At 37.8% G+C, this 22308-nt stretch overlaps 1 protein-coding gene across 1 annotated transcript; it reads right to left on the bottom strand.

Moving 5' to 3' along the window:
* Positions 1-16041: 16041 nt before the first annotated feature.
* LOC144641672 (microfibril-associated glycoprotein 4-like) lies at positions 16042-22004 on the bottom strand. The gene is made up of 4 exons (XM_078500704.1): positions 21684-22004; positions 19957-20071; positions 17281-17698; positions 16042-17107 (listed from the first exon to the last, which is right to left on the bottom strand). Exons 1-4 carry the CDS (start codon positions 22002-22004, stop codon positions 16879-16881), a joined length of 1083 nt encoding a protein of 360 aa, XP_078356830.1. The 3' UTR covers positions 16042-16878.
* Between the last annotated feature and the right edge of the window lie 304 nt (positions 22005-22308).

The following is a 22308-nucleotide window of genomic DNA, read 5'->3' as shown; positions in this document are numbered from 1 at the left end:
ATATTGGCTGCAGTCACATCTACGACGTGACTAAAGCTTAACTATAGTTAGTCTCAAATTACGTGACATCATACCTAACTATAGTCAGTGCTTTCGGTCGTCTTTGCGGTCACACCAATGCAGTTAACTATAGTTAGTTCTGATTAGCTTTTGAATAATTTCCAATTTATATTAGTTCATGACAGCCCTTGTTGTTGATCTGTGTCTAGTTGTTCCTCTATTTTTTTTCTATTTTTGCACGGCAACTCGGCGTTGAAGAAAATAAAATGAAGAAAGGATGTTAGAAGCCGAAGAATTCAAGCTTTATTTTTGCTAACATTAGTAATATGTAATTTCTTGGCATGTTGTTTTTCTTTCCCTTCACGCTTTGTTTTGCATATTTATGTTCATCTCGCACGTGCGAGTTGAATTTCTGTAGAATTGTCGCATTCTGATTGGTTTTTCGTTTGTAAACTTAAGACTAACCCATGAATCCTGCTTGGGTATAACTATAGTTAGTCTATATTGTTTTGGATCAGCAAGGCGTAAGTTTTCTAACTAAGGATGCCCAGAGAAGCGGTCACATTACCGAAATAGCTAACTATAGTTAACGCCGTCTTAACTATAGTTAGCAGTCTAGATTTGACCGGAGCCATTGTGAGGTACAACTAGATCTCAGTAAATGTGATAGGGATTCCAGTCAACCGATCACCAGGTCATTCCATAGTGACCGATTGATCCGATATAATTATATAGCTATACTGGTTTCTGGTGTATTGTATACCGTCAGAAACCCATGACCCCTTATGTGTTTCTGATACCGTGTGAAGTGTTTGGAAGACAGGGAATAAACACACGGACTCTGATTGGCATAAAGCCGTGCCAGGTGATTCGTAACCTTAAAATTAAAGAAACAATCATAACGTTCCTAAAGACTGGTTTTCACTAGCGACGGAGTGGGAGTCTGAGAAGTAAGCGAAGTCGTAAGGACCTTTTGAAAATCGAAAATCGGAGTCGCAAGAATCAGAACACACTGCGACATAAAAATTTTAATTATCGGGAATCGCACGACCTGGAGTAAAGTTCGTGATAAATGAGTACGAAAAGGGCGAGTTCTGTTTGAGAACATTCTTTGTTGAGAACCCGTGCCTTTTAATTTGGAACAGCGTATTTTATTATTTGTAGTGTATCTGTTGTGGTTCAATTTTATCCTTGGTTCATATTTTATTTTCCTTAGTTTTTGTGTATGGTAATGTATGTTATGAGTTTAAAAAAAGAAAATAAACTGTGAACCAACGGTTAAATTGAGCCACAGGATATCAAACAAAACTGGTAGAAGCATATTTTCGTTCAATTTGTGTCTGACGAATTTTAACCAATCTTTGGAGTTCATTCGGAATGGTAAGCTTTAGTATCTAAAGTGCACTGCTGTTGTCCAATTATTTTTTTCCATTTTGCTGAGTGTACACACTAATATTTACCACGAAGTCCACCAGGTGGATTGTGTAGGTTTGTATACATGCAAATAAGTACAATTTTTCAAAATTTTGAAAAAAAAACTCATGGGGTTTTAATTGTTTAATCACTTAATGTTTGTTACGTCTAGCTTGCGTCGCAGACGAACTAAAACCCCGGGTTGTTATTTAGTTGGTCTCCAACGCAGGCTTGTTATGTCAATACGCTTTTGATATGCGGTGCGGCAATCTTCAGAGCTTTCGCTGGAATGTTGTCTGAGCCAGTTCCTTTGTGTGATTCAAAGTCCTCAGTGCTTTAAACATGTCCCACTCGTTGATAATAGGTAGGCTGAAGATCTGAGATGGAGTCTGGGACTGGGGCACTGGTTGTTGTATTTCAGGTGATGGTCTGTTCTCAAGGAGCGTGGAGGCTACGTTTGTAAAATACTCGTTGCAGGAGTTGGCTATGTCGAGTTCACCATTCAGTTCTATTTCTTCAACAAACAACTTTTTGGTTCCAGATATTTTGCTTTTAGATGGTAGAATTTGCCTCAATGTTCTCCAATACGCTTTTGGATTTCCACGGTTCTCTTCAAGTTTGTTAGCAAAGAAATTCTTCCTTCTTTTCCTATTAATGCACGTTACCATGTTACGGAGGCGTTTGTACTCATTCCAATCTGTTGACAGGCCATGTTTAATTGCCTTTTTGTGTAGGTGATCTCTTTGCCTCATAAGATGAAGAACAGAACTATCAAGCCACGGGTGTGTCTGCTTTCGTAGTCGCTTTAGTTTCGTAGGGAAGTGAGAATCAATAAGAGACTTGAATAAGGATTCCCAGGCAGAATACGTGTCGTCGATGTTGTCAAAACAATCGAGAAAACTCCAGGGAGTTTTTTCCAATTCAGAGAGAAATTTTTTCATACTGCTTTCCTTCCATGACCGCGTTTTAATAATCAACTCTCCCCCTTGTACGTCCAAGGGTTAATGAGTTTTTGAAAGATAGCTAACTATATAACTGGCATGCTACTGAAACTAACAACGTGACATACATGTAACATAACGTTACATGACATCAAACAAATCTTTGCATGACATGACATAACAAGCCTGCGTTGGAGACCAACTAAATAACAACCGGGGTTTTAGTTCGTCTGCGACGCAAGCTAGACGTAACAAACATTAAGTGATTAAACAATAAAGTGGAGATGAATACTTGTTTTGGTATATACAACACAAGTTGAATAACTAGCGGTACAAAACATAACTTTCGGTAACCAAAGCGGCACAGGGTAACATTTCATATCTCTTCAGCTGCTTGGAGGTGAATAGTACTTTTCTAATCACGTACAAGTTAACCTGAAGCGCACAAAAAGCACTATTAACTTGTGTTGTATATACAAACATGACATGACATGACATGACATGACATGACATGACATAACATTATTTTGGTACAACGTCGTGTTTGTCGCAGACAACTTGAGGTGGCTAAATGATCAAACATTTGCTCGTGAAGCAACATGATGTATGAAAACGTTTGATCTAGTTCAAGCATGGGAAGCCATTAAAATGCACCGTTGAGAGAGGTGGCTAAACAGATCAAACATGCTCTTTCAACACGATGTTGCACAAAAAAGGTTGATCTTTAACCACTCGGCCACGCTGCCTCCACAGGTTGTGCTTATGACGTGTGTGATTTAGCTAGAAAAACTATATTTGCCGTTTATTCTCTGGAGTGCACGTGACATGTTTTAACTACAGTTAGTAAATTGAATAAATGATATCTAATTTTGTTATTTTGATGAAGGCGTCTGTGATAACAACGAGTCCCTGATGTTACCTTAAGGAGTAACCCCCATCGAGTCACCAGCCGTGCCACTGTATCCTCCAATCAAAAGCCGGTACCTATCTCCCTCGTCTGCCACCTTAAAAGTCGTGTACCCAGCGTATCTGATGTCTCCATCAAAGTCCTCTAGGTCAACTCTCAGCATGACGTCATCAGCGGCTGTCAAACGGTGAAGATTGTCGTTTCCAAGCCAGAACTCGCCGTTCAGATCTCCAAACCCGTTTTTGTATGATTCCCAACCAAGATAGAAGTCAACAGAGCCGTCCAAACGTCTTTGGAAAACGATCCAACCTCCACCGTCCGTGGTCATGTCACACAACACTTGTATTGGTTTGCCGCCATCTGGATTGATGGTGTACACGCCACTGGATGTGAAACCGTCTTGAAGGAGTTGGACGCAGCCCGTGGGCACTAATTCTTAAAAAAAAAAAAATTTGAACAGCATCAGGAAATGTTCTTTACTCTTTTAATTGCTCTATTACGGTAAGCTCTGTTAAGTTACACTTTGTCACGTTATCCTTTTGTTTAGTGTTATCAGTATTCTTAATATTATTATTGGTATTTCGGTGTTATAATTGTAATCAACTGGATAATGTTTCGGTTCTGATCAACAGAAAGAAATGGACGATATTACTTTGAATGAAAAAAAAGCAAAACGAAAAACAAACCAATCAAAATTTGAATCAGTGCTGATGTACACGTCACTGAACGTTTAACCGTCTCCAGATAACTGGGCGCAGGTTCTGATTGACTATTTTGATAGATAAAAAGAAAAGAGAAATATAACTTTAACACTGGGTTATTTGAAAAAAGATTCTCTATAATTCAAGTTCTACATAACAACTTCTGGTGTAACAGTTCTAGACTTACTGCAAGGTTTTCCTGTATATCCATCGTCACACTTGCATTCTACACTGCCATCTTGATAGTTTGGAATGCAGACTCCTTTGTCACCACAAGGCGAGCTGTCTGTCTCACAGGCACTCTGTTGACGAACCGAATGAACTGGCGATTGTTATAATATAAGGGGGAAACTTAAGTCGACCCAACGACCTTCTAATTTTATCCTAAACAAGAGAACCAGAAAATCGACAATTTTTTATCTAGTAACGTTTGATTTGCAGTAATCTTCTATTGATGACACAAGCACGAACGACTGTCGCTGAAAATATTATTCTAACACTGATGAACTGATTAAGGAGTTTTCCAAAAACGTCTAAATCTTTTCACGCAACTCTCAGCAGTATCCTTTTTGTGCTAGTTTGTAATCTGCCATTAACTGCCAGGTTGCAATTTGAACTATGTGTTTTTGCAAATTAATAACTGTAATGTTGATGACTACTCTATATGTGGTTTGTTTTAAATTTAAAATTAGAACGACATAAGGGAAAAACATGATAGGGGTATTTGAAAGGTTCATTCAAGGCAGCGTAATTATGCCTCGCAATTAATTATGCCTTTGTGCTAGTAATCTGCCATTGAACGCCTGGTTGCAATATAAATTATGCGGGTTTCCCAATTAATAATTGTGATGTGGTTTTGTTTCAAAATCAGAGCGGAAAAGAAAGTAAAAGAAATCAATCGAGAATCGCTCTATTTTGTTAAAAAGACATAGGTGCATTACTCTTATTCCGAGCACACAACTTTGTCAACTCATCCAGTTGACATTCGCTTTTTTTTTCTTGTCTTCTGTGAGTCCAAAGTTGTTCAACAAACAAAGACTTTCGTCAACACACGACAGAGAGTTCCAGAAGTTAATTCAAGGTAGCATTGTCGTGAGTTTATTTTGTTCTTTCTGTTCTTTTGTAATTTGTTGTACCATAGGACATTTTTGCGCTAGTAATCAGCTGTTGTTGACCGCCAGGTTGCAATTTAAATGATGTTGTTCTACTATTGATATCTGTAATGTTGATGACTACTCTATATGTGGTTTGGATTAAATTCAAAATAAGAACTGGAAAGAAAATTAAAAAATGCGCTCTGACAGTGTGAAACATAGCAAAGAACCAAAATAAGAATGCATCGCTGATTCCGAAAAATAATCTGTGTATAAATGAAACCAATTTTATTCAAAAAGTTAAGTCGAAGCGCTCGCCTTAATTTAAAAATGAAGGAGGTTAACGAAGGAGTGATGTTAAAGATCACAACAATACACTTAATATACTCTTAGTTTTGCAAAATAATTTGCTGTGTTGTTTTTAAAAACGAATGATTTAAATTCATCTTGCAGGCTGCTATGGACCACAGTACTCTTAATAGACTCTAAATAGTTCGGCCGCTTATTGCCCAGAATGGAAACATTATTGTGGAGTCCAAAAAAAAAATAAAGGAGAGCCCCAGTTTTAGTCTTGACCTAAATATATATTTTTTAATTGTACGATTGATGCAAATGAGGGTGCAACGTGTCTTCGTTACTTTTTTTTTTTCATTGAACTGACAAATCTGCAAAAATTATAATATATATATATATATGTATTGTATTTAGAAGAAGCATTTCAAAACCATATTGAAGTGTAAGGGTGAATCATTCTTTATCGATCATGTTACCTTTACTCCTCGGTACAGAAATTCACCGTCTAGCGAAGTTCTTCAAGCCAACAAATCGATCAGAATCGCTCAATTGACACTTGAATCTCTTCTTGTTTTCACTGGGTCCAAAATTATACGACAGACATCCATCCTCTTCCACACATTGTAGTCGACAAGAACCTTCCGAAGCCACTTCCACTTCTCTAATGACGCTTCCATTGAGCCTTCTTCCTCTTATCTCTTTAGCAAAGTTGACGGCTTTGTAGTTTGGTGTTATCATTCGAATTACGCCGTTGACAAAAACAAATGTTTGAGTAACTAACAAAAAGTGAAGAAACATTTTCCCCCTTGATCTTCCTTTGAAAGTGGAGAGGCATTCAAGTTTGATTCTGGGTTAAGAATCGCTTACCACTGTTTATCAACTATCAATTATTTATAATGACTGTTGACATTGCGTGGAAAATTAAAAGGATAATCGAGACTGATTATCATTATCGTTGTCAATATTGGCTGCAGTCACATCTACGACGTGACTAAAGCTTAACTATAGTTAGTCTCAAATTACGTGACATCATACCTAACTATAGTCAGTGCTTTCGGTCGTCTTTGCGGTCACACCAATGCAGTTAACTATAGTTAGTTCTGATTAGCTTTTGAATAATTTCCAATTTATATTAGTTCATGACAGCCCTTGTTGTTGATCTGTGTCTAGTTGTTCCTCTATTTTTTTTCTATTTTTGCACGGCAACTCGGCGTTGAAGAAAATAAAATGAAGAAAGGATGTTAGAAGCCGAAGAATTCAAGCTTTATTTTTGCTAACATTAGTAATATGTAATTTCTTGGCATGTTGTTTTTCTTTCCCTTCACGCTTTGTTTTGCATATTTATGTTCATCTCGCACGTGCGAGTTGAATTTCTGTAGAATTGTCGCATTCTGATTGGTTTTTCGTTTGTAAACTTAAGACTAACCCATGAATCCTGCTTGGGTATAACTATAGTTAGTCTATATTGTTTTGGATCAGCAAGGCGTAAGTTTTCTAACTAAGGATGCCCAGAGAAGCGGTCACATTACCGAAATAGCTAACTATAGTTAACGCCGTCTTAACTATAGTTAGCAGTCTAGATTTGACCGGAGCCATTGTGAGGTACAACTAGATCTCAGTAAATGTGATAGGGATTCCAGTCAACCGATCACCAGGTCATTCCATAGTGACCGATTGATCCGATATAATTATATAGCTATACTGGTTTCTGGTGTATTGTATACCGTCAGAAACCCATGACCCCTTATGTGTTTCTGATACCGTGTGAAGTGTTTGGAAGACAGGGAATAAACACACGGACTCTGATTGGCATAAAGCCGTGCCAGGTGATTCGTAACCTTAAAATTAAAGAAACAATCATAACGTTCCTAAAGACTGGTTTTCACTAGCGACGGAGTGGGAGTCTGAGAAGTAAGCGAAGTCGTAAGGACCTTTTGAAAATCGAAAATCGGAGTCGCAAGAATCAGAACACACTGCGACATAAAAATTTTAATTATCGGGAATCGCACGACCTGGAGTAAAGTTCGTGATAAATGAGTACGAAAAGGGCGAGTTCTGTTTGAGAACATTCTTTGTTGAGAACCCGTGCCTTTTAATTTGGAACAGCGTATTTTATTATTTGTAGTGTATCTGTTGTGGTTCAATTTTATCCTTGGTTCATATTTTATTTTCCTTAGTTTTTGTGTATGGTAATGTATGTTATGAGTTTAAAAAAAGAAAATAAACTGTGAACCAACGGTTAAATTGAGCCACAGGATATCAAACAAAACTGGTAGAAGCATATTTTCGTTCAATTTGTGTCTGACGAATTTTAACCAATCTTTGGAGTTCATTCGGAATGGTAAGCTTTAGTATCTAAAGTGCACTGCTGTTGTCCAATTATTTTTTTCCATTTTGCTGAGTGTACACACTAATATTTACCACGAAGTCCACCAGGTGGATTGTGTAGGTTTGTATACATGCAAATAAGTACAATTTTTCAAAATTTTGAAAAAAAACTCATGGGGTTTTAATTGTTTAATCACTTAATGTTTGTTACGTCTAGCTTGCGTCGCAGACGAACTAAAACCCCGGGTTGTTATTTAGTTGGTCTCCAACGCAGGCTTGTTATGTCAATACGCTTTTGATATGCGGTGCGGCAATCTTCAGAGCTTTCGCTGGAATGTTGTCTGAGCCAGTTCCTTTGTGTGATTCAAAGTCCTCAGTGCTTTAAACATGTCCCACTCGTTGATAATAGGTAGGCTGAAGATCTGAGATGGAGTCTGGGACTGGGGCACTGGTTGTTGTATTTCAGGTGATGGTCTGTTCTCAAGGAGCGTGGAGGCTACGTTTGTAAAATACTCGTTGCAGGAGTTGGCTATGTCGAGTTCACCATTCAGTTCTATTTCTTCAACAAACAACTTTTTGGTTCCAGATATTTTGCTTTTAGATGGTAGAATTTGCCTCAATGTTCTCCAATACGCTTTTGGATTTCCACGGTTCTCTTCAAGTTTGTTAGCAAAGAAATTCTTCCTTCTTTTCCTATTAATGCACGTTACCATGTTACGGAGGCGTTTGTACTCATTCCAATCTGTTGACAGGCCATGTTTAATTGCCTTTTTGTGTAGGTGATCTCTTTGCCTCATAAGATGAAGAACAGAACTATCAAGCCACGGGTGTGTCTGCTTTCGTAGTCGCTTTAGTTTCGTAGGGAAGTGAGAATCAATAAGAGACTTGAATAAGGATTCCCAGGCAGAATACGTGTCGTCGATGTTGTCAAAACAATCGAGAAAACTCCAGGGAGTTTTTTCCAATTCAGAGAGAAATTTTTTCATACTGCTTTCCTTCCATGACCGCGTTTTAATAATCAACTCTCCCCCTTGTACGTCCAAGGGTTAATGAGTTTTTGAAAGATAGCTAACTATATAACTGGCATGCTACTGAAACTAACAACGTGACATACATGTAACATAACGTTACATGACATCAAACAAATCTTTGCATGACATGACATAACAAGCCTGCGTTGGAGACCAACTAAATAACAACCGGGGTTTTAGTTCGTCTGCGACGCAAGCTAGACGTAACAAACATTAAGTGATTAAACAATAAAGTGGAGATGAATACTTGTTTTGGTATATACAACACAAGTTGAATAACTAGCGGTACAAAACATAACTTTCGGTAACCAAAGCGGCACAGGGTAACATTTCATATCTCTTCAGCTGCTTGGAGGTGAATAGTACTTTTCTAATCACGTACAAGTTAACCTGAAGCGCACAAAAAGCACTATTAACTTGTGTTGTATATACAAACATGACATGACATGACATGACATGACATGACATGACATAACATTATTTTGGTACAACGTCGTGTTTGTCGCAGACAACTTGAGGTGGCTAAATGATCAAACATTTGCTCGTGAAGCAACATGATGTATGAAAACGTTTGATCTAGTTCAAGCATGGGAAGCCATTAAAATGCACCGTTGAGAGAGGTGGCTAAACAGATCAAACATGCTCTTTCAACACGATGTTGCACAAAAAAGGTTGATCTTTAACCACTCGGCCACGCTGCCTCCACAGGTTGTGCTTATGACGTGTGTGATTTAGCTAGAAAAACTATATTTGCCGTTTATTCTCTGGAGTGCACGTGACATGTTTTAACTACAGTTAGTAAATTGAATAAATGATATCTAATTTTGTTATTTTGATGAAGGCGTCTGTGATAACAACGAGTCCCTGATGTTACCTTAAGGAGTAACCCCCATCCCGAGTCACCAGCCGTGCCACTGTATCCTCCAATCAAAAGCCGGTACCTATCTCCCTCGTCTGCCACCTTAAAAGTCGTGTACCCAGCGTATCTGATGTCTCCATCAAAGTCCTCTAGGTCAACTCTCAGCATGACGTCATCAGCGGCTGTCAAACGGTGAAGATTGTCGTTTCCAAGCCAGAACTCGCCGTTCAGATCTCCAAACCCGTTTTTGTATGATTCCCAACCAAGATAGAAGTCAACAGAGCCGTCCAAACGTCTTTGGAAAACGATCCAACCTCCACCGTCCGTGGTCATGTCACACAACACTTGTATTGGTTTGCCGCCATCTGGATTGATGGTGTACACGCCACTGGATGTGAAACCGTCTTGAAGGAGTTGGACGCAGCCCGTGGGCACTAATTCTTAAAAAAAAAAAATTTGAACAGCATCAGGAAATGTTCTTTACTCTTTTAATTGCTCTATTACGGTAAGCTCTGTTAAGTTACACTTTGTCACGTTATCCTTTTGTTTAGTGTTATCAGTATTCTTAATATTATTATTGGTATTTCGGTGTTATAATTGTAATCAACTGGATAATGTTTCGGTTCTGATCAACAGAAAGAAATGGACGATATTACTTTGAATGAAAAAAAAGCAAAACGAAAAACAAACCAATCAAAATTTGAATCAGTGCTGATGTACACGTCACTGAACGTTTAACCGTCTCCAGATAACTGGGCGCAGGTTCTGATTGACTATTTTGATAGATAAAAAGAAAAGAGAAATATAACTTTAACACTGGGTTATTTGAAAAAAGATTCTCTATAATTCAAGTTCTACATAACAACTTCTGGTGTAACAGTTCTAGACTTACTGCAAGGTTTTCCTGTATATCCATCGTCACACTTGCATTCTACACTGCCATCTTGATAGTTTGGAATGCAGACTCCTTTGTCACCACAAGGCGAGCTGTCTGTCTCACAGGCACTCTGTTGACGAACCGAATGAACTGGCGATTGTTATAATATAAGGGGGAAACTTAAGTCGACCCAACGACCTTCTAATTTTATCCTAAACAAGAGAACCAGAAAATCGACAATTTTTTATCTAGTAACGTTTGATTTGCAGTAATCTTCTATTGATGACACAAGCACGAACGACTGTCGCTGAAAATATTATTCTAACACTGATGAACTGATTAAGGAGTTTTCCAAAAACGTCTAAATCTTTTCACGCAACTCTCAGCAGTATCCTTTTTGTGCTAGTTTGTAATCTGCCATTAACTGCCAGGTTGCAATTTGAACTATGTGTTTTTGCAAATTAATAACTGTAATGTTGATGACTACTCTATATGTGGTTTGTTTTAAATTTAAAATTAGAACGACATAAGGGAAAAACATGATAGGGGTATTTGAAAGGTTCCATTCAAGGCAGCGTAATTATGCCTCGCAATTAATTATGCCTTTGTGCTAGTAATCTGCCATTGAACGCCTGGTTGCAATATAAATTATGCGGGTTTCCCAATTAATAATTGTGATGTGGTTTTGTTTCAAAATCAGAGCGGAAAAGAAAGTAAAAGAAATCAATCGAGAATCGCTCTATTTTGTTAAAAAGACATAGGTGCATTACTCTTATTCCGAGCACACAACTTTGTCAACTCATCCAGTTGACATTCGCTTTTTTTTTCTTGTCTTCTGTGAGTCCAAAGTTGTTCAACAAACAAAGACTTTCGTCAACACACGACAGAGAGTTCCAGAAGTTAATTCAAGGTAGCATTGTCGTGAGTTTATTTTGTTCTTTCTGTTCTTTTGTAATTTGTTGTACCATAGGACATTTTTGCGCTAGTAATCAGCTGTTGTTGACCGCCAGGTTGCAATTTAAATGATGTTGTTCTACTATTGATATCTGTAATGTTGATGACTACTCTATATGTGGTTTGGATTAAATTCAAAATAAGAACTGGAAAGAAAATTAAAAAATGCGCTCTGACAGTGTGAAACATAGCAAAGAACCAAAATAAGAATGCATCGCTGATTCCGAAAAATAATCTGTGTATAAATGAAACCAATTTTATTCAAAAAGTTAAGTCGAAGCGCTCGCCTTAATTTAAAAATGAAGGAGGTTAACGAAGGAGTGATGTTAAAGATCACAACAATACACTTAATATACTCTTAGTTTTGCAAAATAATTTGCTGTGTTGTTTTTAAAAACGAATGATTTAAATTCATCTTGCAGGCTGCTATGGACCACAGTACTCTTAATAGACTCTAAATAGTTCGGCCGCTTATTGCCCAGAATGGAAACATTATTGTGGAGTCCAAAAAAAAAAATAAAGGAGAGCCCCAGTTTTAGTCTTGACCTAAATATATATTTTTTAATTGTACGATTGATGCAAATGAGGGTGCAACGTGTCTTCGTTACTTTTTTTTTTCATTGAACTGACAAATCTGCAAAAATTATAATATATATATATATATGTATTGTATTTAGAAGAAGCATTTCAAAACCATATTGAAGTGTAAGGGTGAATCATTCTTTATCGATCATGTTACCTTTACTCCTCGGTACAGAAATTCACCGTCTAGCGAAGTTCTTCAAGCCAACAAATCGATCAGAATCGCTCAATTGACACTTGAATCTCTTCTTGTTTTCACTGGGTCCAAAATTATACGACAGACATCCATCCTCTTCCACACATTGTAGTCGACAAGAACCTTCCGAAGCCACTTCCACTTCTCTAATGACGCTTCCATTGAGCCTTCTTCCTCTTATCTCTTTAGCAAAGTTGACGGCTTTGTAGTTTGGTGTTATCATTCGAATTACGCCGTTGACAAAAACAAATGTTTGAGTAACTAACAAAAAGTGAAGAAACATTTTCCCCCTTGATCTTCCTTTGAAAGTGGAGAGGCATTCAAGTTTGATTCTGGGTTAAGAATCGCTTACCACTGTTTATCAACTATCAATTATTTATAATGACTGTTGACATTGCGTGGAAAATTAAAAGGATAATCGAGACTGATTATCATTATCGTTGTCAATATTGGCTGCAGTCACATCTACGACGTGACTAAAGCTTAACTATAGTTAGTCTCAAATTACGTGACATCATACCTAACTATAGTCAGTGCTTTCGGTCGTCTTTGCGGTCACACCAATGCAGTTAACTATAGTTAGTTCTGATTAGCTTTTGAATAATTTCCAATTTATATTAGTTCATGACAGCCCTTGTTGTTGATCTGTGTCTAGTTGTTCCTCTATTTTTTTTCTATTTTTGCACGGCAACTCGGCGTTGAAGAAAATAAAATGAAGAAAGGATGTTAGAAGCCGAAGAATTCAAGCTTTATTTTTGCTAACATTAGTAATATGTAATTTCTTGGCATGTTGTTTTTCTTTCCCTTCACGCTTTGTTTTGCATATTTATGTTCATCTCGCACGTGCGAGTTGAATTTCTGTAGAATTGTCGCATTCTGATTGGTTTTTCGTTTGTAAACTTAAGACTAACCCATGAATCCTGCTTGGGTATAACTATAGTTAGTCTATATTGTTTTGGATCAGCAAGGCGTAAGTTTTCTAACTAAGGATGCCCAGAGAAGCGGTCACATTACCGAAATAGCTAACTATAGTTAACGCCGTCTTAACTATAGTTAGCAGTCTAGATTTGACCGGAGCCATTGTGAGGTACAACTAGATCTCAGTAAATGTGATAGGGATTCCAGTCAACCGATCACCAGGTCATTCCATAGTGACCGATTGATCCGATATAATTATATAGCTATACTGGTTTCTGGTGTATTGTATACCGTCAGAAACCCATGACCCCTTATGTGTTTCTGATACCGTGTGAAGTGTTTGGAAGACAGGGAATAAACACACGGACTCTGATTGGCATAAAGCCGTGCCAGGTGATTCGTAACCTTAAAATTAAAGAAACAATCATAACGTTCCTAAAGACTGGTTTTCACTAGCGACGGAGTGGGAGTCTGAGAAGTAAGCGAAGTCGTAAGGACCTTTTGAAAATCGAAAATCGGAGTCGCAAGAATCAGAACACACTGCGACATAAAAATTTTAATTATCGGGAATCGCACGACCTGGAGTAAAGTTCGTGATAAATGAGTACGAAAAGGGCGAGTTCTGTTTGAGAACATTCTTTGTTGAGAACCCGTGCCTTTTAATTTGGAACAGCGTATTTTATTATTTGTAGTGTATCTGTTGTGGTTCAATTTTATCCTTGGTTCATATTTTATTTTCCTTAGTTTTTGTGTATGGTAATGTATGTTATGAGTTTAAAAAAAGAAAATAAACTGTGAACCAACGGTTAAATTGAGCCACAGGATATCAAACAAAACTGGTAGAAGCATATTTTCGTTCAATTTGTGTCTGACGAATTTTAACCAATCTTTGGAGTTCATTCGGAATGGTAAGCTTTAGTATCTAAAGTGCACTGCTGTTGTCCAATTATTTTTTTCCATTTTGCTGAGTGTACACACTAATATTTACCACGAAGTCCACCAGGTGGATTGTGTAGGTTTGTATACATGCAAATAAGTACAATTTTTCAAAATTTTGAAAAAAAAACTCATGGGGTTTTAATTGTTTAATCACTTAATGTTTGTTACGTCTAGCTTGCGTCGCAGACGAACTAAAACCCCGGGTTGTTATTTAGTTGGTCTCCAACGCAGGCTTGTTATGTCAATACGCTTTTGATATGCGGTGCGGCAATCTTCAGAGCTTTCGCTGGAATGTTGTCTGAGCCAGTTCCTTTGTGTGATTCAAAGTCCTCAGTGCTTTAAACATGTCCCACTCGTTGATAATAGGTAGGCTGAAGATCTGAGATGGAGTCTGGGACTGGGGCACTGGTTGTTGTATTTCAGGTGATGGTCTGTTCTCAAGGAGCGTGGAGGCTACGTTTGTAAAATACTCGTTGCAGGAGTTGGCTATGTCGAGTTCACCATTCAGTTCTATTTCTTCAACAAACAACTTTTTGGTTCCAGATATTTTGCTTTTAGATGGTAGAATTTGCCTCAATGTTCTCCAATACGCTTTTGGATTTCCACGGTTCTCTTCAAGTTTGTTAGCAAAGAAATTCTTCCTTCTTTTCCTATTAATGCACGTTACCATGTTACGGAGGCGTTTGTACTCATTCCAATCTGTTCACAGGCCATGTTTAATTGCCTTTTTGTGTAGGTGATCTCTTTGCCTCATAAGATGAAGAACAGAACTATCAAGCCACGGGTGTGTCTGCTTTCGTAGTCGCTTTAGTTTCGTAGGGAAGTGAGAATCAATAAGAGACTTGAATAAGGATTCCCAGGCAGAATACGTGTCGTCGATGTTGTCAAAACAATCGAGAAAACTCCAGGGAGTTTTTTCCAATTCAGAGAGAAATTTTTTCATACTGCTTTCCTTCCATGACCGCGTTTTAATAATCAACTCTCCCCCTTGTACGTCCAAGGGTTAATGAGTTTTTGAAAGATAGCTAACTATATAACTGGCATGCTACTGAAACTAACAACGTGACATACATGTAACATAACGTTACATGACATCAAACAAATCTTTGCATGACATGACATAACAAGCCTGCGTTGGAGACCAACTAAATAACAACCGGGGTTTTAGTTCGTCTGCGACGCAAGCTAGACGTAACAAACATTAAGTGATTAAACAATAAAGTGGAGATGAATACTTGTTTTGGTATATACAACACAAGTTGAATAACTAGCGGTACAAAACATAACTTTCGGTAACCAAAGCGGCACAGGGTAACATTTTACATCTCTTCAGCTGCTTGGAGGTGAATAGTACTTTTCTAATCACGTACAAGTTAACCTGAAGCGCACAAAAAGCACTATTAACTTGTGTTGTATATACAAACATGACATGACATGACATGACATGACATGACATGACATAACATTATTTTGGTACAACGTCGTGTTTGTCGCAGACAACTTGAGGTGGCTAAATGATCAAACATTTGCTCGTGAAGCAACATGATGTATGAAAACGTTTGATCTAGTTCAAGCATGGGAAGCCATTAAAATGCACCGTTGAGAGAGGTGGCTAAACAGATCAAACATGCTCTTTCAACACGATGTTGCACAAAAAAGGTTGATCTTTAAGCCGGAACTTAAAAGATTTGTCTGCCTTTTTGTTGATTCGTTTAATATTTTATAATTGGTAATAAGTATAAGTAAATGAAGAGGCGTTCTCAAGTTGAAATACTCGGAAAAAAGATTTTCCGAGTTCCCCCAACGGGAGTCGAACCCATGACCTTCCAGAATACCGGCTGGACGCTCTAACCACTGAGCTATGGGAGACTCGTGGTGAGCGAGGTCATATACTATTATTATTATTATTATTATTATTATTATTATTATTATTATTATTATTTTATTATTATTATTACTACTAGGTTCTTGGGTCCACAGCAGTCTCCAAGTCTCCTACTTCCTTGTTTTAGGCAACGACACATGTTTTAAAAGGAAAACCTTGTATTCACGTAATTTATTGCAATCCTTTTTGGATATTGTATTGAATCAGAATCCATTTTAAGTGTTGTATTAGTTTGTATTAGGTTCTGACTGTATATTGAAATTGTCATACGTACCCAGTGTCACTCTAGCTTAGATACAAAATTAACGTTGCTAAGCATCAACAAAAAAATTCATGTCCTTATTAATTTTGAAACCTTAAATTACGTTGAAAATGAGGATCGAATGTGTTTACCAGCCGTGCCACTGTATTCTCCAATCAGAAAAATTAAAAAAAACAACAACAACAACTAAAGTAGAACCCCGGTAACTCGAACTCGGACAACTCGAACCACCCCGCTAACTCGAACTAAATTTCGTTTGAATTGATCAAGATTTGGGTCAAATCTACCCCAATTACTCGAATTCCTGTTCTTGCAACTCGCCACGGGTGCCCATTGATTAGAGAAACGAACAGATCACGTATTTGACAGCCATTTTCCACTTTTATCGTAAGAATTTATGATTGTGTTAGAGTTTCTGACGAGATAAGTTTAATTTGCACTGTACTGTATACTGAAATGCTAAAAAATCAGTTAACTATCAACTATTAACTTGGCAAGTTACCCCGGTAACTCGAACTGTTTTTCGTTTCCATTCAGAGTTCGAGTTACCGGGGTTCTATCGTAACTACAGTTATGTATATTATACAGTTGCTTTTAATGAAGCCTTCAAGATGTTCGTATAGGTGTTATTATATATTGTCTCTTTACTGGTTGCGAAGTCAGTCAGAGCTCTTTAGGGTTCCCTGGTTCCAGAGATTTAGACTTTGGGTTTAACTTTCATCTCAGTACGTTTTAGTGAATAATACAGGCCTCTAAAATGACGCCAGTTAACTCCATTGGCGTGGGAAGAATGGGATCCACTGAGATACAATCCGTTGAGATTGGAGTCATGGCAATTTATGTACCACCAGGCTCCTTTGAATTTTGTGGCGCAGTCGCCACTGTATTGGTCATTGTCTTCATCTTTCGTGGAAAACTGCATACCACTAGAAGAGAATTACAAATGGATAACATAACAGTGTTGTGCAACACCACGATGGTGCAATTTGGACAGAACGTTTCTTGCGCTGTAGCGAAAATTATTGGTTTTTGTGACCCTGTACAAGCAACTAAAAAGTCTGTAATTTTGTTGAGAACGAGAAATACTTAAATGTCTTACCTATGGCGTGTAGTCATCGAGTCACCAGCCGTGCCACTGTATCCTCCAATCAAAAGCTGGTACTTATCTCCCTCGTCTGCCACCTTAAAAGTCGTGTACTCAGCGTATGTGATGTTCCCATCAAAGTCTTCCAGGTCAACTCTCAGCATGACGTCATCAGCGGCTGTCAAACGGTGAAGATTGTCGTTTCCAAGCCAGAACTCGCCGTTCAGATCTCCAAACCCGTTTTTGTAGGATTCCCAACCAAGATAGAAGTCAACAGAGCCGTCCAAACGCTTCTGAAAAACTGTCCAACCTCCACCGTCCGTGGTCATGTCACACAACACTTGTATTGGTTTGCCGCCATCTGGAATGATGGTGTACACGCCACTGGATGTGAAACCATCTTCAAAGAGTTGGGCGCAACTTTTGATTGGCTCTTTTGATTGACAAAAAAGAGATTTCACACTGAGTTATTTGAAAAAAAAAATTCTTATATTCCATGAGCCAGTAGGTGAATTGGTATCATCTGTGGGGAATAATTTAAAATGGTGATTTTTTTTCTTTTTTTTTTGCCGCTTTATGAAGCACCATCTCCAAATAACCTAGAACAGCCTTATGGCTCTGAAAAAATGGCAGTGAAAATTTACAGGTACGGTCAAGCTGCCTTTTTTAACTCGGAAAATTCCGAGTTTTGGTGAGGGGGCCGATTTCACTTCTTCCCTCTTTCACTCCTTCCATCGATTCCTGTAAACATTTTAATTGAATTAATTAATTAATCTTGTGAAGCGGTTAGGTGGCTGGGTTAAATGCGAGCTATAACTGTGTTACTTTATATGAAGTACACAAAGGCTATATATCTGTTTCTGAAAACCCAAAGTTCTCCTTGTGGTACGGAATTTTGTGCTGAACGCATGCGCATATATGAAGTACACAAGGGCTATATATTTTCACCAAATCTTACTAAGAACTGGTCAAATTTCAACAAAATTGGGGGTTCTATTTATCGCCGAGTATTTTCGAAAAAAAAAATTAGATGGTACTAGAAAAGAGTTAAATTTGAATGAAATATTTATCTATAAGCCGAGGCCGAGCGATCATCAACAAACGAAAATTATTAGCAAGCGTTTGTAATTTATTCTTGGTCATTACCTTTTATTTTAGTGGCGGCTCCATAAAAGCCATTTGGTTTAATGAAGCAACGTTAGGAATGAAGTTTTTATTCGCCTTTTCTCTTCGATATTTAGCTTGGAAAATCGCGGTTTTGGACTAAGGCTGCTTATCGTAAATCGCAGACAAATTTGAAGATATGGCTTGAGGGCTCGCTCTGGAATATTATTTATTTTGTCGGCGTACGGTGATCGTCTTTTGAACTGACAAGGGCATTCGAAATCCCGCATGTCTTAAACAATTTCCTTGCAATCTTTTCTACAATAATTATTTCTGCCTGAGACTGTTCCTGAGACTGAGACTGTTCCTTTCCTTCCGAGGCTGTTCCTTTCCTTAAAGTTTAGTTAAATTGCAGAATCACTGCTAACGTGACTTTTCAAGAGAAGAAGGGTCGAGAATCGATCTTTTCGGCTTGTTGTGGCGACACCAGAAACTGACCAATCAGAAGCGGCTGTTCCCACGCGCGTGGTAAACATTGTAACACGATCTGACAGAAATCGGCTTGATGTAATATTTTTGTTCGAAACCGAAAACTTATAACACTACGACTTCTTTGCTAAAAGAAACCACTCCATAAGAGTTTGATTGGATTCAGGAAACTAGACAAATACTGGTAACAGCACATGTTTCGTTTTGATGACATTTAAAGTTCACCTGCTTTATATGCTTGAATTGATCTGTTCGCTGGCAACTTGGCGAATTGCGACGAACTGAATCGAAGTTTCAATGAATCATCAGGAATCATCCCGTATTCTCTGGCGATTTTACAGTTGTTCTGAACAGTCTCTACCTCGGCAACGACTTTCAATTTGAAACCTTGAAGTTGCTTGAAAACGAGTAGCTTTTGGCATGATGATCGATAACCGGTTAATTCTTCGGAAGAATGCGTGATTGTTTGAGATGGCCGGGATTCTGAACTCAGGTGAATTTTTTGTCACACGTATGTACGGTTCTATTAATAAATTCATCTTTTATCAGTGATTTGTTGGTTTTCAATTACATAGTTGTGATTTAACGCATATGTTGATTCGCTGCGCGTGGATTGTTTTATAAAAAAAAAAAAAAAAAAAAAAAAAAAAAAAAAAAAAAAAAAAAAAAAAAAATAATATATTATTGTTTTATAGTTTGAAGGAAAAATTGGGTCCTGGCTTATAGCCGAATGATTTGGGTTTATTTTTTGTCAGAGTCTAACTGGTTCTTAAAACTAAATGTTTAGCGTCTCGGCTTATAGCCGGAAAAATACGGTACATGCATACTTAACTACCAGCCGAAATATTGTATTAATGTAAGTTTGCTTGAAATAGACGAAAACTTTATTTTTCTAATGATATAATTATTTTGCCTAACCTTCAAAAAACGATGAGCAGCTAGATGACAATCAAACTAAGTGAAGTTTAAGGCAAATCTTTATTTGTCAGTTTGTTGTTTTCGATTCTTGTTTCATAATAAATTTTCCGAGTTTAGTGGCTCATAGCCACTTTGATTATCATCTTAAATTTAGTTTATTATTATATTCATATTACGTACTGCAAGGTTTTCCTACATAGCCATCAATGCAATTACATTTGAAGCCTTCAGCTTGGTAGTCAGGAATACAGACTTCTTTGTCACCGCACAGATAGGCAATGCTCTCACAAACACTCTGTTAAGAAAAGAACAAAGAAAATATTGCTTTTGGTAATAAAGTGGTCCTCATGTGCGAGCGTTCGCGTTTGGTTAATATGAATATATTTTTCTTTTTTGCTATATTCCGTAGGGGTAAAGGTAAGCATAATAGTACCGAGGGGATACAATTCTGTTATCTGCTAACAAATAAAATGTCCATATAAGTCAATATACGAGGACAAAGTCCGTATATAAGAATAAAAATAATTAAATTCGTTCGCAGGGAGAAAAGCATCGCTCCAAAAGTGACCACTTCCAAGAAACGTTGTACCGTTAACGCTTTGACCCTTCGACTGTGTCAAATTTGGTCATCGTACGTAACATTATCGTAACATTTTCCAATACTAACACTTGTCACTTCAGGTGACAAATTCGTTACGTACATTATTTTATTTTTAAACCGTTGGCTGTGATTGAAATAAAGACAACCAATGAGAGAGCTTTCAACGACTATCTCTTTAAAGTTAAGAATTCATAAACTTCTGTTAAGTTTAAAATAAATAAATAAATTACTGTATTTAGAAAGGAAGCCACATAAGTTCTAGCTGGCTTAATCAGCGGGTCCTCTATCCAGGTCGAATTTCACAATTGGTTCATGCTTTAGCGTGCTCCATCGAGTTATGGAGCACGCGGGAAGTTTGGAGAGCATGGAAGAAGCGTAAGAGTTGCCCGAGGCGATAGCCGAGGGCAACTCTAGCTTCTTGAGTGCTCTCCAAACTTCCCAAGTGCTCCATAACTCGTTGGAGCACAGCTAAAAGCATGAATCAATTGTTTTATAACATTGCCGGTGGAATTGTGCATCAAAACCGGCCGCGGAGTAAAGAAAAAAAACTGTGTTTATTGTGTGCAGTGTGAGAACATAAACTTAGCGGTCGAGCAATGAATTACACATGTATAAGTTTACTCGATTGGAACAGTTTGTGTCAAATGGCTAATAAATTGACTACCGTATTTATTTGATTAAGCGCCCTGGGCGCTTATTAAATTTTTGGACCTCCAGGGTGGGCGCTTATTCGAGGTGGGCGCTTATTCGAGGCTGGGCGCTTATTAAATTTTCACCATTTTCAGAAATTAGTAAGTTTATTTCGTAACAAAACAATAAATAATAACAAAACTTGAAGATGTACCAAAGCAGAATTTTTACTGTTCATTGAAAGTTTCTGTAAAATACTAAGAAAACTCGGTCTTTGGGGAAGTCTCTCAGTAGTACTTAGTCAATCATTACATTATTTGATTGCGCGGCTCTGCTAGCTATGTTATAATGGAATTTGAAAATGTTGGTTTTTCAGGAGGGAGGAAAACCTGGAGAACCCGGAGATAAACCCTCGGAGCAAGGCGAGAACAACAACAAACTCAACTCACACAATCGAACCCGGGCGACATCGATGGGAGGTGAGCGCTCTCACCACTGCGCCAACTCTGCCCCCATGAACAACACAGATTTACCGAACTTTTTGATATATAATGGTCCCTTTCATTGGGTTTCACGTTGCCCAGTCATTTAAAAACATTATTATACAAAATGCTAGAAAGTTTCCGTCTTCTAAATTTTGCTTTTAACAACCTACGACATTAGTTCTTAGAATTACCTTTATTCCTCTGTAACTAAAATTTTCATCCTCTGTGAAGTTAACATGACCGAAGAATCTATCAGAGTCGCTCAGCTGACATTTGAATCTTCCAGCCTCGTTCTTTGTAGTTGCAAAATTGTAAGACTGACATCGCTCTTCCTCGACGCACTCAAGCCGACAAGAACTTTCTGACTCCACTTCAACCTCTTTTATCACGCTTCCATTAAGCTTTCGTCCTTCTATTGCCCTGGCAAAGTTCACAGCTTTAAAACCTGGCGGTGAAATACGGCTTATACCATGCACAGTCGTGCAGACAAGAGTTAGTATCCAAAGATGCATGTCAGTTCTGCCGAAAGGTTCTAGTTAGAGTCATATGACGAAAGCAGGTGAAAAAAGTCATGTAATTGAAACAGCGGGCCATGGTGCAAAACAAAAGATATTTACGTTGAAAAATAAAAAGGTTTCCTAAGCATTTGGTTTTATTTTCTAGTTGACCAAGTTGCAACTTGTTTTTTTTTTTATTTGTACGTACTTGTGAAGCATTTCTAAGATTAGCTCTTAAAAACATTCACTGTGTTGTTATTTGTTATTCCTCAACATTATAGTCTAAAGCGTCTCCCGTTGTCAGTGTAATGAGCTTATT

This window comes from Oculina patagonica, chromosome 2 (assembly GCF_052425735.1).
Source record: "Oculina patagonica isolate OP01 chromosome 2, crgOcupat, whole genome shotgun sequence".
Classification (NCBI taxonomy): Eukaryota; Metazoa; Cnidaria; class Anthozoa; order Scleractinia; family Oculinidae; genus Oculina; species Oculina patagonica.
The sequence above is the reverse complement of the archived record's forward strand: the minus strand, read 5'-3'. Positions and strand labels throughout refer to the sequence as shown.